The 27,726-nt window shown below is 41.6% G+C and overlaps 1 protein-coding gene across 1 annotated transcript; it reads right to left on the bottom strand.

Moving 5' to 3' along the window:
• Positions 1-894: 894 nt before the first annotated feature.
• On the bottom strand, positions 895-27,726 carry KCNMB4 (potassium calcium-activated channel subfamily M regulatory beta subunit 4). The gene is made up of 3 exons (XM_020786063.3): positions 27,284-27,726; positions 6,065-6,192; positions 895-1,499 (listed from the first exon to the last, which is right to left on the bottom strand). Exons 1-3 carry the CDS (start codon positions 27,635-27,637, stop codon positions 1,331-1,333), a joined length of 651 nt encoding a protein of 216 aa, XP_020641722.1. The 5' UTR covers positions 27,638-27,726; the 3' UTR covers positions 895-1,330.

The following is a 27,726-nucleotide window of genomic DNA, read 5'->3' as shown; positions in this document are numbered from 1 at the left end:
ATTTTTTTAAAAAAAATGCCAGAGTGCAGTGCAACAGGAAGTAAATTTAGCTTCACTGCAGTGTGCAGTATTTTTCACTCATGAAGGATAAATATAAGCTCTATGGAATTGGATAGTCAACGGGGAAACACATTCTAGCCTGATCTATCAGACAGAGAAATGAGAGACTACTGTGAGGTTGCTCTCTGCTATCCAGACAGATCACCACTGCAAGTGAGAGAACAGCCTGGCCCCATTCATCAAGCAGAGAAGCGAGATGTAGGGAGCATACTCCCAGAAGGATAACCTATCAGAATATCTTGGTGTACCAGTGCTTCCATTCCTCTCTTCCCTTTACTGTCGTCTTCTTTTCCTTCTTCTTCTCATTAGTCATCTTCTTCTGTGAAATGCTTGACAGGAAAAGGTTGCACCTGTGGATATTGGATATGCCAGTTGTAATGTGGAGGGGTAAATAGCACTGGACCTATAGTATTGCTGGATAGCTCAGTGGCTTAGGGATCTGGTTGGGAATTTGATTCCCTACTGTGCCTCCTTGGCAGGGGCTGGACTCAATGATCCAGAAGGCTCCTTCCAGCTCTACAGTTCTAAGATTGTAATTATTATAAGATTATTAGTTAGCTGGTAAATAAGAGAGTGACACAACCAGCCTAGTGTCTCCTTGACTGTAAGTGTTCTTCACTCATGGTGGTGATTGAGTAAAAAAGGCAGCAACACTGGCTGAGTAGTGTACAAGGATGTGAAGAGCGTGGGAACCGAACACCAAACTTTTGAATATAACTGCATTTAAAAATTCCATTATAACATGACACTCTTGAGAATACTCAGAATGGCAGGCCATATTTTGTTCTTGATTCAGAAAGCAAACCACATTCACAAATTAGGAATGCACACTAATAAAAACCAACTACTTTTTTTATTTTCAGAAATACAGTCTATGAGAAAAGAAATAATAAATACCCAGTACTAAATAATAAATGTTAAGAAATAAATGTCATCTTTTGCTAAGATGAAGTCAACCAGACTTTGAGTTTTCACAAACTGTCCTTCAGTCCATCGTTTGGATTACAGTAATGCGGTATTACCCAGTTGGTGCAGCTTAGGATCATTTGGTGAAACAGACATGTTGGCGTTTCAGAGTGGCAGAAGCAGCTAGTTAACATTTCACAGCGTGGTCACCTACAATTAATCTTCAGGCATTGGCAAGACCAACGGCTGGCAATACACTGGGAATGGGCATTGCTAGGAAGCTTCACCGAAGCGCCCGTCTGCTGCATTTGCCACCTCAAGCTTTCCTGTGAGTTCCCTCCAGTTCCGTTCAAGAGACTCCCCTTTAGGAGTGCTTCCTCTTCTTGATTGCTTCTGCTTTGACAGCCAAGCTCTTTGCACAGATGGTCAGAAGGACAATGAGGACACCAACCAGAAACGTCACCACTGGCCACAGGAAGCAGTGCAAGAGAACCGATTCGTCATGAGTGCGTCGTAACAGGACATCATCTGGTCTGCAACAGGAAAGGAAACAATATACAAGAGTAGAAAAAATACACACATTGCTACTAAAAGGTGCACGTGACACAAAACCATAAAGGTCATATCGTCTACATGGGGGCCCCAAGCTTAATACCTCCAGATATGTTGAATTACTGTCCCCAACCAGCACTAGGCCACAGCTGCAATAATAGGGTTTGTTTTCATCATATGGAGAAGGCACCAATTTGAAGAAAGATGGCCTGAAGTTCTTCTAGAAATTATCAACCAGCTTTTGATTTCCCTGTATAAAAAAAACAAACTCACTGCACATGATTTGGGGGTTTTGTTGAGGATCTAACAACAGAAATCCTCATGCAAATGGCAGTGCTGAGATACTTGCCCAAACATCCATAGCCAACTGTGTCAGCAAGTGCCGCTACAGGAATTGCAGTAACCTCCACCAGGCCCACTGTGGGATTCTGGAAGTTGTAAAAGCAACATTTGCCAACTCTGTTTTAATGCCATCAACTGATGCACATGAAACAGGCACACAGAAGACGTGAGCAGCCAAATGATGTAGTTTTCCTCTACTGAAGAAAACATGGAAGCCTTCGAGGAGCTCCATGTGAGGAGGGGGGGAAAGACCTGTATACATCTCACCACAGTGTGACCCTATGGATGCCAACTCAGAAGCAAGCACATCTAAGTTCAATGAACTTTACTCTCTGGTAAGTCCATATACTGTTCTAGTTCCTTAACTAGACAAAAGACAACGGAAGATCTGTGATATATAAGGTATATACATATTGAGAGCACAGAGTAACTGCCGTGCACAGTATCGCTTTTTTTCACCACTGGGTCCCTGTTTCAATTTGGATCCACCATTTGTTTGTCATTCCTAATAGGGCAGATCCAACTAAGGCGACAAAAGAAAGCTAACAGATGTTCTGTTTTATAAAACAGAACAGTCTCATTGAAAGAGGCTCCCTTGCTCCTACAAGTAATTACTGCATGACAGATGACCCCAGGGTACAGCCTAGCGCTCCACAGATGGTTATTATCTGTTGCATGCTTTCATTTGCTAAATTCTAAGTAAACATTTGCATGTTGCACTTTTATCCCAGCACAAAATAAAGGTGCCACTCATGCGTGGTACAGCTGCCAGGGCAAAATGGAAAATAAACACTGGGCTTGTTTTAGCACAAAGAGTGAGGAGGTAGACAGAAACCCCAATGATAGTTCCAATCATCTACAGTATTTTTCCTTGAAAAGGGCAAAACCAGCACTTGCCAGATAATTTCTCCTAAAGAAACAGATGTGTGAAGGGGAACATCAGGATACCACTTTCATCCAGTACCCACTGAATTAATACAGCAATTTTTCCCCACTAGACCAATTCATACAAATATTTTGCATAATATATTTGTATTGTATGTTCCAGGGGTCTATTGCCTGTCTATCATCTGTTACTCCAAAAAATAGTAGCATGAGCTTGAAGCATGTTTTTCTCTATACTCTGTCTTTTTCACTAACAAGGTTTTCTAATTTAAGTGACACTATGTAGCAAAGACTTCACCATCAACTCAAGCAGGAGCAGGGCCAGAGCTATGAAAGGTAACTACAGTGTATATGTATGTATTATTTCATTTTATCTATATCTCGCCTTTCTCCCAATTCAGGGACCAAATGCAGCTTACAAAAGGGGAAAGAAGAGATGTGAAACTATAAAAAATAAAGCACAGTTAAACACACAGTAATATTAAAAACCATTAACATGAAACAATTTAAAACCATGAAAAAGCAAAGACACATATGCAATTTAAAAGTTATTAGAAAAGGAAAAAAACAGCAACACATGTTAAAGACTTATTTTCTCCAGCCAAAAGGTTTCATGAAGAGAAAGGACTTTGTATTCGCGAAGGCCTTCACGGCTGGGATCTAATGCTTGTTGTGGTTTTTTCGGGCTCTTTGGCCGTGTTCTGAAGGTTGTTCTTCCTAACGTTTCACCAGTCTCTGAGGCCGGCATCTTCAGAGGACAGCACTCTGTACTCTCTGTGCACAGAGTGCTGTCCTCTGAAGATGCCGGCCACAGAGACTGGCGAAACGTTAGGAAGAACAACCTTCAGAACACGGCCAAAGAGCATGAAAAACCCACAACAAGCATTAGAAAGGACTTTGCCTACCAATGAGGAGGACAGCATAGGTCCTGGGAAGGGCATTGCACAATCTGGTAGCAGCCACTGAGAAGACCCTGCCTTGAATCCTCACCAAATGTGCCTGTAAAAGTAATGGGATTGAGATACTGGCCTGGTGAGTTTCAGGTGCAGACATGGAACTGTTCAGAAAGCTTGGACTGAAGCAGTATAGGGCTTTATAGGACATACCTAGTCTTTGAACTCAGTCCAGAAACAGACTGGTCACCAGGAGAGCTGCTGTAATATGGAAGTCCCTGTAACCAGCCCAAGCCAACAGTTTGACTGAAGCATTTTGGATCAGCTGAAGTTACTGAACACTTTTCAAAAGCTGCCTCACACAGAGCTTGTTTACAGCAACCCAAGCAAATAAAGCCTCCTTGTACTAGGTAAGAGATTCTGTCAGATATTGGGATCTGGGGGTGTTTTTCAAAGCTCAGAGGAGAATACTATTACAGAATTCAAACAGCAATGTAACACTGAAGTGTGAAATATCCAGCTTGCATAACTTTGAAAACAGCAGGTGTATGGGGAGACAATTCTTCATGCCGTTCAGAAGGAAACACGGCTAAAGTTATAATGTTCAAATGCCAAGCCTGTGTTTGCCAATCAAATTTAGTTCCGTAATAGAAAACACAAGCATTTCCAGAGAAAACAAACCCAAGGGGCCGAGTAATCAATTAAAGCATTGCTGACGGTGAAAGCAATTAAGTCTGGCACAGTGAGTCAGCATAATATCCATGTGTAAGGTGCTTTTTTTTGGTGGAGGTATCAGCTTTTGTATTCCTGCCTGTTGCTAGTCACTAGAGGCAGATATCCTGAAAAGAGGGTCTCAGTACTTCAAACTTTATTTTTCCTTGAAGAGAGATGAGCAGATAAAAACTGCCGGGGAACCACTGGTCAAAATGCCGTTGTTTAGTATAGTAAATTGCACTAAAGTAAGTTGCAGTTTGATTAGGCCCACTTGAATCAGTGGGACCTACAGAAAAGATGATCACCAAATCCCCATTGATTCAGTGGGCCTACTCTATTGCACTCTTTCTTAACCTTGGGTTACTCAGGAGTTTTGGACTGCAGCTCCCAGAAGCCTTCACCACCAACTGTGCTGGCTGGGGTTTCTGGGAGTTGCAGTTCAAAAACATCCAAGTACCAAATGTTAAGAACCACTGCTCTATTGTAATTTACTATCCTTAGCAATAAGATTTCGGACACTGCATTGTACTATGTATTACAAAAGCAAAAGGCAGCTGCACATTTATTTTGGGACTCAACTTCAGGGCAGAACTCAGTGGCACTACATGTACAGAAGATTGGATCCCAGGTCATACTTAGTATAGGCTTACTACAATCAATTAGATTGGAGCTATACAGTGGTGCCTCACTTTACGATTGCCCCGCATTACGACGAAACCGCATTACGACGATCTTTTTGCGATCGCAAAACGATGGTCTGAATGGGTTTTTTTCACTTTGCAATGATCGGTTCCCTGCTTCAGGAACCGATTCTTCGCAAAACGACAATTTTCCTACAGCTGATCGGCTGTTTCAAAATGGCCGCTGGGTAAATAAAATGGCCCCCCGCTGTTTTCTGGGACGGATTCCTCGCAAGACAGCCATCGAAAATGGCCGCCGTATGGAGGATCTTCACTGGACGGTGAGTTTCAAGCCCATTGGGATGCATTGAAGTGGTTTCAATGCGTTTCAATGGGCTTTTTATTTTCGCATTACGACGTTTTCGTTCTACAGCGATTTTGCTGGAACGAATTAACGTCATAATGCGAGGCACCACTGTAATGCAATTCTGCCTTACAGATGCAGCCGCTGTAGAGGGTCTGCACTAGGCACAATCTTGTGTCAGCAGAAAGGCTCTTCTGCAAACAGAACACTGATCTCAGAGACCTGGTGGCAGAAGAGCAGAACAGAGGGCAGGACTGGGTTCTACCAGCTCCTCCAGACCAGAGGCACAGCCAAAGCAAGTGTCACAGAATTAGATCTGCTCAAGGGTAGATCTCAGGCTATGCCAGCAGCCTTTAGCTAGCAGAGTTTGGAATCGGCACGGCTTCATCTGGTCTTGTGTCAGCAGCGCTCTTGGTCGTTTTGGCCAGTTAGAATTGAACCATTAGTTATGCTGAAAGCAGCACTGTTTTGAATGGTTCTTTGTAGTAATTTGACACAAAGCTTTGGTATACGTGGGAGGGAATCTAAACATTCCTTTTAAAGTGCCTATTTAGTCAGTTCAGTACATCAGGAATGTATCAATGCTGTTCAAAATCTAGCCAGAATGGGAATTCATTTTTTCTTTAGGTCTGTACTTGCCTATACCAAGGTGTTTTTTGTGTGTGTTTTTTTTTTGTTTTGTTTTGTTTTTTGCTTCTGACAAAGCCAAAGTACTGGAGACAACTCACCTAAGGTGTTGATTAAAGTAACATGTGAAGGGCTGAGAGCCAACTTCATCTTCCCAGTAGACCTGCCAGTGTGCTACGATGTCAGAGTTCTTCTCATTTTCTCTTTCACAGGGAGGGATATATGAACACTGTTGGGGGAAAAATGGTCACTTAAATGACATCATTCTAATGCAGGAAAAAAATAAACAAGCATTTTTATTTGACCCTCCCTCAACAGTTTTCATAATTAAAATCAAAGCATATGCTTGAAAGCTGGGCAAAAAGATAAAAAGAGAGGTTTCATGGAATACTGTTTTACTGGTGGCACTGCTTTTTAACAATTGTTAATAAATGCTAAGATGCTCTGATCTGAAACAGTAGCCCCCCTTCCCAGTGTCACAGCCTAACCTCTAATTTTAGACAGACATATAACATGGGTGCAGCACAATACGATAAATATGTTATCATAAGACCTGCTCTACTAGATCAAACCCAAAATCTATCTAGTACCAGGGGAGCAGTCCTTGCAAGGGACCTCATCTCACCACTTTGAGATCAAGCCCCACCCCTCTTTGATGAAGAGCTGCCCCTGCTATTTAGTCCAGCATTCTGACCAATCAGATGCCAACTGTGACCCATCAGCGGGACATAAGACCCGCATCACTTTCCCACTCATCTTCCCCAGCCACTGGCATCCAGAGACATATGGCCCATGATCCTGAAGGAAGTATATAGCTATCATGACCATTAGTCACTAGTGTCCTTCACCTCCATGATGTCATGTTAAATGGGTGTCTGTGTGTGTGTGTCAATGAAGGCATTTTAGTTTTGCTCAAAACTGATGTCTTGAAAAGTGGATTGTGTGTTTACCAAGCACAGTAGTCTCTTTATGCAAAACTGCAATTTAACGAGCAATAGGCTGAAGTTAATCACCAGCCTGCAACACCCACTTATGGGTCATACCTAATTCAGCAACAAATGAAAAATCAACAACAATATCAAAGTCTTCTCCACCAGAATTCACCCTGAAGACATCTAACCATAAATATTAAAGAGTATGCTGGATGAGAATTATGTTGCTGGATGTCTCAGAGCACCAAAAATAAAATCTGAATGAAGATGAGTAGTAATAGGCTGCACAAAGGTCAGTGTTGACCCGGGGGGGGGGGTGTATATAGAATTTGTGAGAAACTCTTCATATGGTGGGCTGGGGAACATAGGACCAAACTGAAACATCTGAACAGAATATAAAGCATTGTAAAGAAACAATAATATCTTATATATTTTTCCATCAAACATCTGGTTACAATTCCCATTCCACCCTGTAAGGTGGTTGGTATTCTGACATGTGTACGGTAGTAGCAACAAGCCTCAAAAGTATACATGTTCATCCATAACAACACTGATTTCTGGTGCTAAGAACTACGTTCATGTGAGTATATAAAGCTGCCCCAGACCTAACTAGGCACATCCTCTACTTCAACAGGTGGCCAAAGGGAGAGGTCATTCCCAGCCCTGAAAATTTAAATCCTTTCACTTGAAGAAGGATCTTCAAGTGGAAGCCTTCTGCATCAAGGCTGTCCACCAAGAATGTTGCATCAGCCTCTCTGGATAACAAGGAAGACATCAGTCTCCACATTTCCCAAAGCTACCTGTTCTCTTTATTTGAAAGAAGGTCCAAAAAGATGGCTAAAATCTTGTTGCAGTTGTAAATTGCAGTAGAATACACTAATTGAATCAATGAAGATTTAGTAAATCACGGCCCAGCACACCCACTGAATCAAAGGCGATTCCGTGTGTCAACTCCTCTGCAAGTTCCTTGATTCAAATAGACCTCCTCTATGATTTAATATTCTGAATTATGTCACAGTTACATTAACTTCATGGGAATCAAGGGAACTTGTAGAGAAGATGAGTCAGCAAATCCTCACCGATTCAATGTGCCCACTCTAGTGCAATTTACCACACAAAACAACAGGATTTGGGCCACTTTGTTCCTGCTAGAGAAAGGTCACAATGTTGAATTTTAATGTCCTGAGTCTGTTCTAACCCTGCTGAGTATTTTTGTCCCTGATTAATATTGTGGGTGGTTTTTTTCTCTCTTTCCAGGTTTCATTTTTTTAAGGACCACAAACAAACTGCAGTTTGCACCAATGTATCCCAATTGCCCACAAGAAACTTTTATGGACTTGGGGGCAACTTTCAGGCTTTCACATCTGCAGTTCTTGTTTGAGCGCATGAATAAACCAACTGCGAGCCAGGGATCTAAATCAAACTGTGATACTATAGAAACTGGGAAACATTTTCACAGCTCAGGGCACTGTTTTGAGACTATTTCAAATGAAAGCTAATTTGGTTTTGTTGTGTAGGAAGTTTTAATGAGCCCAAAGTACACTTAAAAAAAATTATTGGTTTAGCAGATGGTAAATAACCCCACATAATAGGAAGAAGATGGAGTTTCAGTAAACTTCAACATGGCAAAAAAACCAAAACAAAACCCCAACAATTAATTCATTGTTTCCTCTTTGAATAATCAGAATACAGTGGTGCCTCGCAGGACGAATTTAATTCATTCCGCAGTTAATGTTGTCTTGCGAAAAATTCATCTTGAGAAACGCATTTTCCCATAGGAATGGCATTGAAATCTAATTAATGCGTTCCTATGTGCAAAACAAAATCATATTTGGTTTACAAAGGGTTTATTAAGTGCTCTTTAAAGCCTTACATATTGTGCAGATAATTTCAAAAATTCCAATAAAAAAACTTTTTAGACATCATAGAAAAACATTTAAAAATCAGCAAACATGAGGCAGGAACAAAAAATGGAAAACATTCGTCTTGCGAAGCACGGCCATAGGAACATTTGTCTTGCGAGTCATCGACAACCCCCCCCTTGCCAAAACCATTTGTCTTGCGAGATTTTTGTCCTGCGAGGCATTTGTCTTGCAAGGCACCACTGTATATCTGATTGAACACAGCTAAATAGCTGATGATCCATCTAGACACACATGACACTGATTCACCAATGCACATTCATCATTTGATTTGCATATGCAAAAAGGTAATCAAAGATCTGGCATTTCATAACACCAGCTTGCATGCAAACTCCAGCATAATGCTTTTCACTGGAAGTAGCTTGGTGTAAGATCTTAAATGCAAAGCAAACAGATCAAGTGGTGAACAATTGAAGGATGAATAAGGAATTGTCAATATCACCTCTGCTTTTGAACCGCCATTGTTTCAATGAGTCTCACAGGAGAAGTCCAATCAAAAATCTCTGAAATTAACAAATATCTATAGCAGAAGTCCTTCCTGCATTGGTTCCTGCCATTCTAACACCATGAATTATACATTTACCCAGGATCTGATAGGAACTCATCAGTGCTTTCCCAGTGCTCGGGAAAGTTACTTTTTTAGAACTACAATGCCCACAAACCATCAACCAGCATGGCTGTGTGGTCGGGAGATTCAGGGAATTCAAGCCACCCCCAAAAGTGTCTTTTCCAAATTCAGCTAAACATACAAAATCTAAAAAGAAGCAGGTGTGCAGGCACCATGGCATGTCAAAGAATGCCTCACTGAAGCACACCATCTTCTGGTAATATAAATCAAGTTTTCCAACAGCTCAGCTGAGCTCCAATAATGCAACCTCCTTTCCTCAACATTTCTGCATGCCAAGATTAGAGTTGTTGACATTTCAGGCCTGTTGGTTCATTAAGGACAATAGGGAATGTGATTTAAATCACTTCACTCTGATTTAAATTTAAATGTGGTTTAAATCACTTCACTTCAGTGAAGTTTTGTGGTCTAAGCAGTTTCTGGCAATAAAGCTAATTTTGACAAATAATTACACAATTGCCCATTATTGTTAACAGAGCAAATATATATATTTGCACTGTATACATATCTTTTGAAGTCCCTGATAATCTAATAATAGTTACAAAATATTGTCTCCCAAAGAGGTTTGTTATGCAAAACCGAGCATCTTTGAGGCTTTGGCCTATGTTTTTTGTGTTTCTTCTTTAGTAAAATAATCATGTTTTTCCCCCCTGTCAGTTAGTTCTTCCAGCTTCCGGCTAATTAACCTCAGATAATGTATTTACCAAAGCAGATATAGCCTATGTTCTTCACTCATCCAGTTAATTAGAATAGAACAAGCCAATAGGATGGATGATTCTACTAACTCTTTATAAACATCAAAGATTTATTCAGTCGTCATCTATCTGTAAACATTCACTCTATCCCTGCTCCTGCCATTTCCAGTTGTGTTGTCCATTTCATGTGGCACATTATGAGACTAGATCCCACTTCAGATGAAGAGCCTCAATGGATAATGGAACTCTCTCACACCTTTGACTTGAAACCCTCCATATGTACAAGGGTGATAAAACCAGAAGTGGAGAAAGATGGGTTACAGAACTCTCCTCTAGCTCTGATGAACATTTGTGTGTGTGTGTGGGGGGGCGATAATGACTGAGTAAGGCTTCTAGTACCTGATGGACAGTTTCACATTCATCTATATGAGGTGACCATCCTAATTTATGTACTACATCTAGCACCCGATGTTTTGCCAGGTTACTTTTGGAACTACCTGAATCCTCCTGCAAACAAATTTACATGGGCTCAGATACGATGGGAATAGTAGTCTAAAAAAGTGGCTATTTTGTTCTCTGATATCAATGCTCAAGAATTAGGGCCCAGTTTCTTTCCTGTAATGATCTCCACCTTGGTCCCTTGATGTTTGTTTCTATCACAGACATATCATGGTTAAGTTACATAATTAATAAACCACTGTGTCCTAACCTGAACTATGTTTGGGCTATATTAAACCTCAGTGCTGGGCCCTCATTATTACTGATTCTTTTTATAACCTTCCTACTGGTTTATGAACAGAGTTCTTAATAAGAAAGCAAGGTCTGTGGCCCTGTATATATTTTTTAGCACAGACATATGTATTTGTTGACGCATTTTGAGCTCTATATTACTTATTTTGTGCTGTGCAAGATCTAAGCAGCATCAGCTGACAAAGAAAATGTTACCTGAAGGCACTAAACTATCTGCACCACAATAGCACTGAAAGCTTCCTCGTCCTCCTAAGGGACATGGTGCTGCTGCGAGTTAAACCGCAGAAGCCTCTGTGCTGCAAGGTCAGAAGACCTGCAGTCGTAAGATCAAATCCACGGGTCGGAGTGAGCCCCCGTCGCTTGTCCCAGCTCCCACCAACCTAGCAGTTCGAAAGCATGCAAAATGCAAAATACGAGTAGATAAATAGATACCACCACAGTGGGAAGGTAACAGTGTTCCATGTCTAGTCTCGCTGGCCACGTGACCACATAAGCTTGTCTTCGGACAAAACACTAGCTCTATGGGTTGGAAACGGAGATGAGCACTGCCCCCTAGAGTTGGACATGACTGGACAAATTGTCCTCTTCCACTATAGGTCTTCAACATTCTGCAAGAAGAACGTGAAGATAGTTTTTAAAATTAAAGACCATCTTAGCAGTTCCAAGATGCTAGATGTAAGATCCCAGTAGGCCATACTGGCTGAAATCCAGTAGCAAGTCACAACTAGCCTAGGCCCATTGAATCAGTGGGGATTTGGTGAGTTAATTCCTTTGTAAGCTCCACTGGTTCAACAGGCCTACTCTAGTTATGGCATGCTACTGGATTTCAGCCAATGTTTAGAGAAGCTAGGCAGGCTGCAAAGAGTCCCTGCCTGGAACTGACAGTGTGGGTCACAGGGTGTCAGGGGAGCTCCCCTCAATGTGCCTGAAGAGTTGTTTTGATTTAGCAACTGGATTTTTGTTCTTCACAGCAATGACCGCATTGCCTTTGATGTGACCACGACTTCTCCTTTTCCCTTCCCCAATACTTTCTCAGCCTTTTCATCAGTTCAGTTCATTTTCCCCCATCATAAGGATGAACAGACAAAAAGCAACCCAAATGAGTCCCAAAAGCCATGGCCTGTGAAAGGACCCAAGCTAACTATGGTTATAAAGATGGCTGCTGAAGATGCATAAAGACCACCTGGCTGTGAGTTCTGCAAGAGCTTTGGATTTCAGCTATTATCATCAGAATATTTAATATTAGTGTATATTTATTATTGTTAGATGTTTCGCATATTTGTGCATCAGTTTAAATTTGCATCTCTTATGGGGGGCAGTCGACTCTTTCACTATCATTGCTTTTTTTTAAAAATGGCTATAAAGGAGGAAAACTGAAGTAACTCTGGTGCAGAAAAGTACAGCAGTTCCTGGGGATGAGCAAGTCCACATGTGTCCATAAACCCATATATAACAAGATGGCCTCTAACTTTAGCTTTCCTTATGATCAGCTATTTTTCACATTTCATAACTGCACTTACTTTTGTTTTGTTCTGTTGTCCTCCAAACCACTGTGGCTTTTTAACAACACTCCCGACCTCCACTCAGCTACTGTAGTTAATGTAACAGAGATGCACATAATAACTTCAGTACAATTTCATCCTTGAGGTGTAGCTCTAAACCAATAACAAAATCCAAGTGACATCCTGGCTCAATGACTTCCTTCAGGTTGACATTTAGGGGGTTTATGAAAGAACAATAAAATGTAGCTCTGCAACACTTCAGTGCTCTGAAACAAACACAAGCTAATCCTCACAACACCCTTGTGTGTTAAGTGTTCCTCTAACCACAGAACAAACAGAAAGAGATGGAAACATAGCTTTTTAGGTCAAGCCATTAATAAAACACCCATCCAGGTGCAGATGTTCAGAGCCATACATTTGACCATATGTCTCCCAAAGTGTCCTTATGGAGTTACTTTTTTCAGTCACGCTATGCTGTATAAAGATGCTTAAAGGTAAAGGTAAAAGTTCCCCTTGACATTTTTAGTCCAGTTGTTTCCGACTCTAGGGGGCGGTGCTCATCCCATTTTCAAGCTGTAGAGCCAGTGCTTGTCAGAAAACAGTTTCCGTTGCCATGTGGCCAGCGTGAACAGTATGAACATTCAATAAATAAATAAAAACAAATAAATAATGCTTCGTGTCCAGTTACAGTCCCTGGAAGACATGAATTCATTTGGTGTCAGATGTAACTGAAAATGTTGTATATTTTCTTTATTTTTTGCAAGTCATGAATTTAATTAAAAGGGGGGAAATGAAAAAGCTGAACCATTATCTGAGTTCAGCTGTAGAGAAATTGCTAGTTGAAAATGGAAGCAAAGGTTTCCAGTCACTTCCAGGGAAGTGCCAGTGAAACGATGATGAAGTGCCCAAGACCTGAGCCTCATACACAGGACCATAAACCACAATTCACCATGGCAAGCAAACAAATCCTGGAAGTGCTAGAATGTTATCCACATTGCTTGTGTGTGTTATTGTGCATTGCTTTATGATGTTTTAGCATTGTTATTCTTATGCTGAGACCTTTGGTTGAAGTACAGCTAAGGAATACATTAGAATCAAGAAAGAAAAACCAGAATAAAATGAGTAAAAAAAAATTCACTGCTACACTCATGGGAAATATCTCTTCACCGGACAGTTGTTATGCGCAGACAGGTAATATTTCATGGAAATTCTATCTATGGAAACATTTAGAGTTGGGGGTTTGTTTGTTTTTGGGGGGCTTTTCCCCCATTTTCAATGTGCCTTGCATGCTTCCCTTGCTTTCTTGTTTCATTCTCTTTGCATTTCTAATCTGCTCCATTTCTTTTCTTTGCTTTTGCAATAGTTCTTGCATGCTTCCCTTGCAAATCAGAAAAGTTTTTGCAAGGGTCTGTGCTGGCTTGGTTTAAAATGTGTTGGCATGTGTTTTAGACTCCAAACTCTCTCCCTCCCCCATTGTCTTCTCTCTCTCTGTCTCCCTCCTTTCCTGCCCCTTTTTAAAACCTAAATCATCTTAGTGGTAGAGGATGGATTAACTGGTTTTGCATTATTTCCTATGGGAACTAATGCTTTGACTTACAAACCATGCCTTGACATAAGAACAAAAAACAGCCAGAACAAATTAATTGGGTTTCAGTGTATTCCTATGGGAAATGCTGATTTGACTTACAAACGTTTTGACTTACAAACACCATTGCGGAACGGATTAAGTTCGTAAGTCAAGGCACCACTGTCATGAAAGAACAATCAACTTGTATGGGATTCTATTCTGTAAAAGGTCTATTCTTCAGAACACTACTGAGGAAGAGTGTAAGTTTTCAGTTTAAATCCCAGTATTGTACTACATACTGTCATTTTTGTCTTTTTTGTTGTTGCAATATTTGCATTCTTTTGAGTATTTGTCAACACCATGTCAGCTGCCTTAAAATTTCTTAATAATTGTAGAGGATATAACAGTTATCCACAGGGTGGATTTGATTTAAATCAAAGCAATTTAAATCACAGTTTAAATAAAAATATCAGATTTATTGACAATTTAAAATTTAAAAACTAACTTTTTAATTTTAAATCATTATTTAAATGGGCTTTTTTTGGAAAGAAAATCAACTTTTAAAAATCCACCATGGTTATCCACACTGCTGGTCACCTTCCCAGTTAGAAAACTGAAATATGTTGAATTTAAGTCTGCTTTTGAAGACTTCTTAGAAACTGCAGTTAAAGTGCTGCTGCTACACTAAAATGTGGAGGTGGCTGCACAACATAGTCCTATCAGTCTGATATCACTATAAGCATCATAGCTCTATACAAGACATGTTCAGATTTGTTTCTGCTGCCTAAGGAATTCTGGGAATTGGATCCAAAAACTGAAATCTGCACACTTGTTCTCTATGAAAGAACCCTGAAATTTAATGTTGTTGTAGGTAGCTAACATTATCCACTAGGGAGCTCTAGTGCAGTCCCTGAACAACAGCAGAGAATTCTGAAGCACCTAACCAAACTACAAATCCCAGAATTCCTTAAAATAGAATCATGACATTTAAAGTGTTATCAAACTGTGCAGGACAATTATACCTTATGTAACTGTGAGTGCACCTCATCAGTGCTTAGAAATCTATGTGGGCTCCCTTCCCATTTCAGGGCATGGTTCAAAGTTCTGGTGCTTACCATCAAAGATAAGTACGACTGGGCACTGGGGTATATGAAAGACTATCTACTCCAGGGTTTGCTCAGGGCACTTTTCCAACCTAAAGTGAGTAACAAGGAGTGAAGAGTGAGAGATGCCCCCTCTCAGTCCATGTACATGGTAGCTGATTTTTTTTTCTCTTATTACTGGCATAGGGACCATGTCTGCCACTTCACTTTAAGGCAGCAGAGTAGCATAGGGAACATAGCACTGGCTGCATGCCACCGTTGTCTGCTCTAACACCTTCTGCTATTTCCATCAAGGTTACAAATTATGTCACCTTGCTCTAATTTACTCTGCCATATTGCTGTTTTCAGCTATCCTGGCATTACAAGAGATTTGTTAGAGATTTCTTGTTAATTTTACTTTCTAGATGCGTTGGAGTGGCATACTGATGGTTATATGTGTCTTTTAATTTTATTTTATATTATGTAGATGGTGTGATGTTTTAAAAGCTTTATATCCTCTAATGCTGCTGGCTAACTTCGAACTTCTTTCTTAACTTTAATGTCTTAAAGAGCCATACAGTGCATTGATGGTGACATGTCTTGTCCAATGTCATTCAGTATTATCTGATAGTATGTGATTTTACCTAAACAATATATTTTTATTTTCCTCATCATTGACAACACACACACACACACACACACACACACACACACACACACACACACACACACACACACACACTGCCATATTTGTCTGCCTGCCCACTCAGTTTACCTTTAGAGTTGGCCTTCTGGATGCCTCTTTAAGTGACATGGAAGGCAACTGGGGAAGAGCATCTTCTCAGTGGTAACAGCCCAGTTACAGAACATTCCCAGCTCCTCCTCTAATAAAATCTTTGCAGTACTTTTTCTCTTTTCAGATCTTCTGACCCAGTGACATATTTTATGTTCCTGGTGGGTTTTTTTAAAATCTGCTTTCTTTATTATTGTTTTTATACCACAGTATAATCAGAAGGGACCACAAGGGTCAACCAGTTCTGTTTTATTATGTGTTGATTGTTTCATATATCTTTTTTTTTTTACCCAAACAGCACTGTAGGAAATGAGACATCTTCCAAGTGCTTTTAGAACAGCAGAGCTTGGAAACATTACTTTGTAGACTACAACTCACAAAATTCCATAGCTAGTACAGCCAGAGATTATAATGGCTAAGGAATTCTGGGAACCACTGAAATTCACAAACACCAGCAGAACTTCAACAAAATGGAAGAAAGTTTAAAACTCAACAAAGCCTGGCTCCCACCACTGAAAAATACAGCCTGCAAAAGGTCAAGGAACTCTACCCAGCCACAAGGACCGGTGATCACTGCACACAAAAGACGAGCTAACGGCACCCATCAATCACAGTGACAGATAATCTCTCCCCCTCATCACAACAATACACCCACAACAAAAAACATGCTAATCACCATAATCACTCAATCTCCTGACCAGGACAAAAGCTGATCCCACAGCTATAAATACTCAACTATCCAAGCAAACTGCACCAGAGTACAAACAGAGTTCTGAGTCCTGTCCTCTGAAGATGCCGGCCACAGAGACTGGTGAAATGTTAGGAAGAAAAACCTTAAGAACACGGCCAAACAGCCCGGAAAACCCACAACAACCATCAATTCTGGAACGGTAGTCTTAAAAAACAAGCAACATCCTCAAGCTCGTAGGGCAGTTTCCTTAGGTTCAGTACTGCCTATGGAAATGAAGCCTGAAAAATACTGATGTATGCACATACCACAGACCTTTGTATCCCAAGCATACAGGGCCCTCTATAACATGCAACTCTTTTTTCGGGCTGGCCAACCCCCCACTCCTTGCTTACTGTCCTGTCAACTAGCAAAGATCTTTTTGTTCATACAGGTTTTAAGCCACTGATTGGCTGCTGAACAAGGGGCTCTGCTGTATCGTTTTACCAATGTACTGTAAATTATTTTTTATCCAGGAGATGTTAATATTGTCATTTGCCTATTGCTTTTTAACATTATAACTTCTGGTTTTATCTATGCCTATTTTCATAATCTTGTTGCGAACAGCCTCCAGTTCTATTTGCAGAAGAAAACTGAGCTATTAGACAAACAAACCAGCAAAATTTACAAGGCAATTTCCTTGAAGTGTAGTTAAAGTTTAAAATTTCTCATGAAATCCACAGGCAGAAGATTCTCATGCACATCTGAGAAATTTAAATATTGATGTGTGTCTTGATTCAGAACCTGGAAAAGTTACCTTTTTTCAGCTACCCCAACCCCCAGAAATCCCCAAACAACACAGGGATTCTGGCAGCTGAATTCTAAGCAAATAACTTTTCCAACCTCTTAGGTATCTGCCCCTCTGCTCCACAGCGTGACCCTCACTTGGGCTATCTTTAAAAGCTGGATAGGTTTTAGTCTATAGCTAAAGTGGGATTAAGTTCATTGTGTCTTAATTGATTTAATGCAAGCAGCTCGTGTAAGTATTTATGATTATAAAGTTCCTTTAGGAGCACAAACTAACTATTCAAACCCCTTTCCACATGTAGTAAAGCCAGTAAATTGGGGAAAAATCTATTTTAATTATTCTCTTTTCTGATCCTGAATCAGCATACCTTATCATTGCCATCATCCCAAAAATCTAATACACAAGGTTAGTTGATTTAGGTGCTTGATCCATTTTAAACAGTGAACCATTAAACATACAGACGGCACACTTGAATTAGTAATAATATTCAGAAGACTGTTCTCCCCCTACACACACACTCCCCCACTGACTTAAGTAATGGGATCTATTTTCAAAGCAAATATTGTGGTGTCTCTAATTCAGCCAAGAGACATTAGCTCTTACAGGAGAACAAAGACAAATTCTATCAATGTTTGTTTAATTAAACTCATAACTTTGCTAGCGCTTACCCAATTTTTGTATTCCAAAGAGGTAAGGCAAACACATGATTATATATGCCTCTTCTATTCTACAAACTGGATCACCCAAGCCTTCCTCAATCTTCTATTGTAATTACAAATACAGTCTTTTATGAGTGAATGCCCCTGTACTGAGAACAATTCAAGCACGCACAAAAGAAGGTCAGTGCCATATTTTCACTCACATTCACGATGTCATTTTTACAATACGTGGGATACTTAATGTTGCAGAAACAACATCCTCAGCCTTTCCACTGAAAAAATGTCCTCACTAGCTGTGAGTGTACAAAGTCAGACAGCAGTTCCTGAGCATCTTGAGGTAAGATTTGAACTGATCTTTCTTTGAGTTTCTGAGTCTGTTCAGTAGTCTATCTTTCAGCTTTATAGTAACTCCAGTGCAGGCTAGTCTCTTCCTAGATTTAACCTTCTTCTTGTTGTTTAGTCGTTAAGTCCTGTCTGACTCTTCGTGACCCCATGGACCAGAGCATGCCAGGCCCTCCTGTCTTCCGCTGCCCCCCAGAGTCTGGTCAAAACCTTCACATTATGGTTAAATAGTACTTCAGACATTGCTCAGAAAAGTTATGATTTGGCCTACAACTCCAAGAATTCCCCATCTAACAGTGGCAGCAGCCATACTGGTTGGACGTTTCTAGCAGTGGTAGGTCAAAAATGTCATTTTTCTAAGCTCCAACTTTGGATTATACCATGCGGCTACAACTATTCCTCCTCTCGCGTGCCAGAAAACGGACAAACGAGTTGTCCAATGAATGGCTATAACCGCTATTAACCAATGTATTACAAATGAAAAGATCCCAGTGCTACCAAAAGGCATTTGACACTTCTCTATAGTAAGAAAATAAATATAAAACAGTGGAGAAAGAGGAAACATAGGAAGGCTACAAATGGGCAGTGATTATGATATCTGAACCCCTCACAACTCCAAAGAGACAGGGCATTTGTGCAATTTTTTAAAAAAAGAATCACTTGGAAGCATGTTATAAGACTGTAAGACGTGTACCATGAGAGAACATCTCCTTGTTCTTCCTCTTCCTCCTTCATTCTGCAACCATACTACTGCCCCAGGCAGTTTGCCACCTCAACCTACTGTCTCTTTTCCCAGCAGCTCACCTCTTGTTTCTTCCATCTTGTGTAAACAATAAAGAGAGAAGCAATTTTTGGTTGCCAAGCAACCACAGGATACAACCTCAGTTACATCCAAAGTGGTCCCTTCCTTGTTTTCTTCTTCAACCAAAGAAGATGCTTCCCACACACACACACACACACATTTCATTTCTACTAGTAAAAACCAAAAACAAAGCAGATGAAACATTTAACTAATTGGAAGGTGAACAGTACACAGATTGGTGAACTACAATGCAAACCAACAAAGAGGGGGGGCGTGGGGGGGAGAATGAAAAGCAATTATCACTAAGCAAACAGTAGAATCTAGTTTCAGCCAGGCATGGCAAGCTACAAAGGTACCTAAAGAACTGGACTTTTCCAATATGGGCAGTTCTAAAATTGTCCCTATAACCAAAATGAGGAAGATAATGTTTTACCAAAAAAAATTCTGATGCACGTCAGTCTCCTAACTTTAATTTGACAATGTAATTAATTATTATTATTAAAATAAGCCTAGTTGAAGAACAAAGTCTAGAGTGGTCGAAACGACTAGATAGGCGGGGTATAAATACAAATAAATAAATAAATAAATAAATAAATAAATAAATAAATAAATAAATAAATAAATAAATAAATAAAGAAAGAAAGAAAGAAAGAAAGAAAGAAAGAAAGAAAGAAAGAAAGAAAGAAAGAAAGAAAGAAAGAAAGAAAGAAAGAAAGTCCCCCAAAAGGGAGAGAGAACTAGGCACACCTAGGCATGGCAGTAATAATAATTGCATGCTATCAAGTCAATGTCAACCTATGGCAACCTTTTCCATGGTTTTCTAGGTAAAGAATACTCAGAAATGGTCTATCATTCCCTTCTTCTGGGGGCATCCTAGGACTGTGCAGCTTGCCCAAAGCCACACAGGCTGGCTCTGCTCATGGGAGGCACTGTATAGCATCAAAACACCAAGCTCTGGTTGTGCGGCCAGATATCTAAACCACTGAGCTGTGCAGCCACCTTCACATAGTGATCAGGAATACAAGAGTGTGGATGTTCTTGGTGTTCATTCTGTAACACATCCTCCCCTCCTGGGAGAAGAATCAAGAAATTTATATAACGAGCATCTTCCCTTCTTTTTTGGTTTAATATTTCAAAGTGGCATAGCGCTAAAACAATCTAAGAGCAGGCAAACCCACCAGACAGCTGATGCACTGCAGTGCACTGCAACTGGCTGGGAGCAGGCAAGCAGGCTGGCTGAGTAGCTGAACAGCTGATGAGTATGCTGCCAAGGAAAGGAGGTGGCTTTGGCTGCTCCACCAAGCAAATACGCAGGCAAATAAGCCCACTGAATAGCTGACCGGGTGCTGTTGAACAGCTGACCAGCGCACCCTACAAACTGTGGAGCAGATGGTCAGGCAGCCAGGTGCAGAGGCCCGGATCCTGCTGGAGGGCTGAGCAGGGAAAAGTTCCCTTTTAATTTTTAAAATTTTTGCTATTATCTGGTATAGTACTAAACCAGACAGCAAGAATATATATATATATATATATATATATATATATATATATATATATATATATATATATATATATATATATATATATATATATGCCACCACCACAACAACAGAGACACATGGCTGTGAGTGGCAGCCACTGCAAAGGCTCATTAAAAATTAACACTGACAGAGGCATTCATATATGCTGAATGAATGTAAATTAAATTGCTTCTACACCTCAGTTAAACTAAATGGTCCTCTGGGGAAGAGTAAAATACCTTGCTTCTGATCAAAATAAAATGATTCGCTCTCAATACAATCTGTGCTCCACATGCATCATGTAATCATGTTTTAAAAATTGATTTAAAACATACAAAACCTGATTTAAATATCATTTTCTTTTCTTACTGTAACCGTGCTCTAAGTTTTCTTTGTTGATGATCCAGAAGTATAAGATTGGATACTTAAAGCCAATGTTTTATCAGTAAGAACATGCTTGTCCCACTAGAGAATGGTTTCATTTTTTAAAACCGGAGGTGGCTAGAATTTATAATATGGAGAAAAAGATGCACGTAATCAACAAAATTTAGACAACTGCTGGAAAATAATGTTTGCAACATGCCTAGATATATTCATTTATGTTAGTATAGGGCATAATATAATGAAATGTTTCTTTGGGTTTGTGATAGGACCTAGAAAATTAATATTATTGTTGTTGGTGCTGCTGCTTCTGTTGTTATTATATCTCACAAACTTCACTGGAATTAGAACATTGCTTTGGTTTATAAGTAATGAAGCGAAAACGAAAAGGGTGGATTTTCACAATGCTAGCCTTAAAAATATTTCACTTTGGGGGGGAAAAATCAGAATGACATCTCCACCTTTGATTTGCAAAGAAAAGTAGGCTAGGCAGACTTAAGGTTTGAAGGACTGACTTTGTTTTTTGGTTTACCAGCAGCAATTGAAGCCAGATGAAAATAATGGTGGATCAGACAGAGCCAGACATATATTAAGTTAAAGAATGTGGTGCCTCTAAGCAATTGCTCAGACATTCAATTGTGTATCTTCACGGAGCTTAGAGTCCTTCTGCACTGCTTGAAAATGCACTCTTGGAAATTCTAGAGCCTTCTTCACTTCAGCAACCTAATTTAGAAGAAAGGAGAGGGTCTTAATTTTATTCTTGCAACTGTTAAACAAATGAGGACTGAACACATTTTTCAATGGACTTCAAAATTCCTTGAGATCTGCCGGTGGATCTCCACTACTACAGACCCTAATCTACCTTTATATTTACACTGGAATTCCTTCTTTGAAAGACAGATATAACAATATTTTTTAAAAACCACCTAGTCTTCTGCCTCACACAATGACTGAAATCCTGTTGCTTAACAGAGGATTTCATAAGTCAAGTCCTCTGTAAGCTCCACTGATTCAATGGGCTTGCTCTACGTTAAGCAATCTACGTTAAGCAAGACAATTTCAGCCTATGGGTGTTCCTTGGGAATCCCATAAACTGGATGTGAAGGCAATGGCCTCCTCTTATTTGACAGAAGTGATTTGCAATGGCTGGAAGAAGGGAGCTCTGTCTACAAATGTCTAAACAACTCAGATGGTTCATCCTACTTCAGAGTAAGGCCAGTCCTGCATCTACTAAGTCAGAAGTGGGAAACTGATGGCTTTGGGGCCAGATATGGCCCTTGCCTCCCCTTCCTTGCCCCCACCCAAAAATTAAGACTCGCCAAAAGGAGGGGAAACCTATTTACACAAAAAAGGATCTTTTTCCCCACTAGAACTCCAATTATCTCCTTGGGGGTGGGTGAGGATTTAGGAAAGGGAAGGAAATGAGAGAGCAAGAGAGAGAGAGAGAAGGAAAATGAGATAAGGAGAAATGGAAATTGGCAGAAGAGAATTACAGCAAGAAAATGGATGACTTGCCATCAAATTCACCTTTGACCACTTGCAGCTTCACTGCCAGTTCTGGCCCTTCCAGAACTTAGATCCTTTTTTTGCTTCCAGAATCTCTGGGCCCTACCCAGCCATGACATGCGTCTCTCCCTATTCCCCGGAATAACGGTCCCCTGACCATCTGTGTCACGGAGTCACCCTCTTTCACTTTCGTCTCATACACTCTCTCCGCTGTCTTCCCTAAAGTTTTTCTTTTTTGCTCTCCAAATTGGTAGGCTTACTTATATCTGACCATGATTATATTTAGCACTTCCTTTTTGTTTCTGAAGGGTATGCTTATGAACAAGATGCTGCTCCTGGAACTCTAGTACGTTATAATAAATCACAACACAACCATTCCAGCATTCAAATGAGGAACATTCAGCTGAGCCAAATACGAAGGACAAAAAAGAGGAAGAAAAGAAATTTAGGGCATTTGTACAAAATAGTGATAGTATCTTTTCGAGATCACTTTGCCTACACACGCTATCCGCAGTACATTGCTGTTCCAACTTCCTGAACCTTACAGTTTACCAGTAGCTCTCTGTCATGAGCCAATAATCATGCATGATTCACACCAAACAGCATTCAACAGCTGGATTCTTCCACCACTCTCTCCCTTATTCATCTACAGTAACAGGATGGGTGCTTCAGTGATACATCCAAAACCACCTGTTTGTGCCACTAGGACATTTTAACTGAAGAGCAGGAAAAAGTGAAGCAAGAAGCAGCCAAGGAAGATTTAATACAAAGGAAAGTTAGGGTCAAAAATCAAAGCCTAGAGGAAGGAAAGCAGAGGGGGTAGAATCACCAGGCCACTATTACTATATTTCAGCTAAATAGCTCATTGGTCACTAGCCCTTCAGGCGGGAGACAACAATGCTTCTATACAATCCTTATTTTCCTGGCAGCTCTGAATGTTTATGGTTTATTGCTGTTAAAATTCCGTGCCACTGTTCAAGAGCCCGCCCATGAAACCCCGAAAGCCTTCTTTTGAGAATTTGATTAAGAGGCAAATACCGGCTAGTAGGAGGGCTTCGGGAAGTTTATTTTATTTCTCAGAAGTTTATTTTGATGAACTACAACTCTCAAAAATCTCCCCCTTAGCCGCAGCATAGTCAACTGCCATGCTTTTCCCAGCTCCAGTCTGAAAGTGGACATTTACAAAACAGAGATTTATGTCCCACCCCATACTACCTAAAGCACTCGCTAGGAAGTTTACAGTTTAATTATGCAAGCTACACATTGCCTCCCAGCAAGTTCAATTTACCGACCATGGAAGGATGGAAGGCTGAGTCAGCCTTGAGCTGGCTACCTAAGTCCATTGGGAACAAACTCAGTTCGTGAGCAGAATCTTGACTGCAATGCTGCAGTTTAACCATTGTGACACGAAGCTCCCCCTACAAAGAGAATTGTTGTACCTTCATCACCAGTCTAACAAGTTTATTGTAGCATGAACAGCCTGCTTAAGTGTTGGTTTAGAGACTGGTTCATGATGGCCAAAGACATGACTTTATCACTCAGCTTTCCAACTGCGTATAGCTGCTAAAGATGTTTTTTGAAAGCCAGAGTAATTTGCTGTAATATGTTTACTACTGTCCTACAATGAATTAGGAGACAGAGGTATTTCTACCAACAAAGAAGAAGAAAGAAACTCATCACATCTGTTCACTGCCATCATTAAAGAAAAATATATTGTACAGCTAACAAACTCGTGGCATTTTCTTTTCTTTTAATTTTAAAACTTTATTAAACAAAAAAGAAAAGACATATACAGAAACTCCTTCAAATACACTACCCAAAAACTGGAAATACAACACAATTCGAAAATAAACATATCACATAGAATAATTTACCAGAAGAATTGCCACTGCTTACTGTTCCCTGTCAAGCATACATTCTTGCAAACTAGAATTCACAGTCGTGCAAACATATGAACTGATCTGAGGAGCCCAACTTTACTTACTTAATTGTATGTACAAGAAACAGCTACAATAATAAGAAAAAGGATTTCTTCTAGCAATTTATACTATTCAAAGTGTTTTATATGCAGTGTTTAGTTGTAATTCTTTGCCACAAGTCTACAAGGTAATTTATTGTCCCTGCAGAGGGAAGAGGCGGTGGCTGAGTCTCCGACAGAATGGCTTCCCCAGGCCATTTAAAAGCTACATGATAGGTGCTCAGTTTGCACCAGAAAACTTTCTGGTTCCCAACCTTCCTTCTCTTCCCCTTACTCTGTGTGACCAGCTCTCGGTAGGCTTGTGTTTCAAGCTTCTCTTGCTTCTTGGGGGGGGGGGAGCAGATCAACTACTGCATCTAATTTCCTGAGAGATGTCTCCGTATTTGAGTGGCATAGCGACAATCTGCCACTGTGGACTCCGTTACCTTTAAGGGATCCCACCGCTCCAGGCTCCCATGCATCAACATTTGGCTCATTCCCTTCAGTCAGTTAGTAACTATCTTGCTTCTTTGATCAAACTCTACCCACTTTCCTCTCCCAAAGTGTGGCCGTGGTTCTTTGCCAAACTCTTAGCAGCACACCGATTCTCTGGGTGAACTAATAAAATGTAGACAACAAAGGATTTAGGAGAATCTTTCAGCATACACCATGGTGGGAAAAGACCAGGAGAAATGTGAAAGGAGACTAGAGGAGGACTCCCTGAGAGGTCCCTGCTCCATAAAAGGGAAATAGCCAGAAGTTCTTTTACAGGCTATTTGTATCCATTTCTCAATGGACCAAACAGGAGCTAGGAGGGGGTGATTCTTGTCCAAACCAAAGCAGGAAAAGAAAAAGGTTTTTAAAACTCCTCTCTGTATTGCAGCCCCATTTTTAGCAAACTCCATACAAACCTGGCTATTTATTCGTTTCGTAAAACATGGAGCTCCAAACCGTATGTTTTACCTCATGTGTCCTTTGGCTCTACTGAGCGCTGCATCGTAAAAAGATTATTCTCAGAATTCTACTGCAAAGTAGTTTAGGGAGTGAAGAGCTAGTGGACCAAGGCAGTCTCCTGAGCTTTATTTCTGAGGGCTTGGAACAGAAGTATCAGTATCTCTTGCCGATATCCAGCCTGAACCTGGGTCAAACACAAGGTGTTCAATATCCTGGAGTTTGTCATTTATAGCAAGGTATATACGAACAGAATATACGGTCCTGGAGCTTGCACAATTTTAACCTTCAAAAGAAGCATATTCTGCACATTCTCAGGAGCACCCTTCTTACTGCATACTCTCTGATACTAAAGAGAAGATTTTCCCCCAAGACTAGGTTGCAGCATAGGTAGCCGCATGTCACTAGACACAAATCTCCCTCCTCCACACATTTCATGATCAGACAGACAGGGGGAGGCTCTGAGGATAAAACACGGAGCTGGAGAGCCCTGCATACCTGCTTGAGCTCAATGAAGGAAAGGTGGGGCAGACACTGAATATAACTGGCATAGAATTTCAGGAAATACCTCCCCCATCCCCCCCCTTTTTTTAAAAATCCTCAGAACCCTGCTTGGGACAAGTTGTACTTGCTGCAATTTACATGTGTGCAGCTTGTTTTCCAGAGCTTGCCAAAGTTTCTGTCCTGGGCGAGAATGCTCAGAACCGCCAACATGCCCGCAGAGTCCCTCAGAAAGAGGCCTTTCTCCAAGATGAACTACTCTACCGATATTCTGTTGGTTTCAGACCCTCAATGGTGAGGAGGTTTTATTAAGCAGAAGAGCACACATTAATATGGAGAGAGTACGTTGTGTTCTGGACAAAGGGCACACCTGGCCAGCTTCTTGGACTCGGGAGAAATCACCAGAGTTGCCAGTGGTCTTTCCGTTCCAGAAAGACGGAAAGGCCCTATGGCAAGCTACCATTGCCACAGCAGTTTCATCTACCCCCCTCCCCCCCCACACACACACACCTTAAGATCCCTGGCCCTTGAGGCTAATAAAAGAAACAGGAGTCTTTCCTCTAACTAGGAACTATGTAGGGGGAAAATCCCTTGGGGCTTGCAATTCCTAGGCTCTCCCAAGCAATATAACCATGGAGCCTGCTGACTCCTCAGTCTGGGAAGCTCCAGTCAAGGTGAGCACCAGTGTGATATGGTGGCCGGCCCGTTGGGCGAGGACTGGTTACCCCTGGGCCATGGAAATCACTTGGTGAGGGCGAGGGCAAACCAGCCACTGAACCTTCTGAAGGTTCACCTCGAAAACTCTACTATGGGGCCGCCATGAAGTCCCAACACAGCGGAAGAATGCTACTTTCCCAAACCGTACCGGAGGCCACTTGGCCCGGCCCGCGGGAACAGGGCGCTACTGACCAAATTCTTCCTCGTCGGGGCTGGGCGCAACAACCCAGTCTCGTCTCTGGTGGTTCCCCGTACCCTCCTTCGGTCCGCCCTCGACCGCCCAGGCGGCCTGGACCTGCTCTCTTCCCCGCCGAGAGCCACGGGGCTCTTATCTTTCAGCTATCCGGACCGAGGGCGACTTCAACGCAGAGTCTTGTGGTACCCTGAAGACGACGTGCGCTCTTCATTCGGCAGAGAGTACCGCCGAGCGCGATGTCCCCCGTTTAATCGGGGCTTCTTTGTCTTCAAAGGGGCCACGCGAGTCTCCGACGGCTTTATTTAGTACCAGCAGGCCAGCCGCTCCCGAGCCTCCGGGGCGGCCGGTGCCTCTGTCCACGCCCAGCGGCAGCGCCGAGGAAGGAAGTTCCCGACCCGTCCCGCTCTTCGGCCGCGGCCGCGGGTTGCGGGGCTCTGGGGTCGCTTACCTTGGGGTTGGTGAGGAGCTGGTGCTCGTCCTGGTGGAGCAGCGCCCGGGCGTTGGACTCGGAGTTGTTGACGTAGATCTGGAGGCAGGGGTACAGGGAGGTGCCCTTGCAGTCGGCGCCGCACGTGAACGTGCACTCGAAGAACTCGCCGATCTGCTGGACCGAGAGCACCGTGCAGTTGGCCGCCTTGCCTTGCAAGTCCTGCAGGGCCGGGTTGAGCCAGCAGAAGCCCAGGATGAAGAGCGAGACGATGCCGGAGACGATGAGGAACAAGCCCAGGCGGATGCTTTTGTCTTCCGCTTCGGTGTACTCGTAAGCCACCCTGATCTTCGCCATCGCCCCGCCTAAGAGCATGGGGGGGGGGGGCGGCGGACCGGCAAGGAAGGAGTCGCGGGACGCGAGGAAGGAAGACAAAGGCGAGCGGGGGGGGGGGGGGAGGCACG

This window comes from Pogona vitticeps, chromosome 5 (genome assembly GCF_051106095.1).
Source record: "Pogona vitticeps strain Pit_001003342236 chromosome 5, PviZW2.1, whole genome shotgun sequence".
Classification (NCBI taxonomy): domain Eukaryota; kingdom Metazoa; phylum Chordata; class Lepidosauria; order Squamata; family Agamidae; genus Pogona; species Pogona vitticeps.
Note: the sequence above shows the minus strand (reverse complement) of the source record. Positions and strands in the feature narration are given on the sequence as shown.

Coding starts and splice junctions, on each gene's coding strand:
- KCNMB4 (XM_020786063.3), bottom strand. CDS start 27,637: ATGCTCTTAGGCGGGGCGATGGCGAAGATCAGGGTGGCTTACGAGTAC. Junction 6,193..27,283: donor AGCTCCTCACCAACCCCAAG/GTAAGCGACCCC, acceptor TTCCCCCAACAG/TGTTCATATATCCCTCCCTG. Junction 1,500..6,064: donor TACTTTAATCAACACCTTAG/GTGAGTTGTCTC, acceptor TTCCTGTTGCAG/ACCAGATGATGTCCTGTTAC.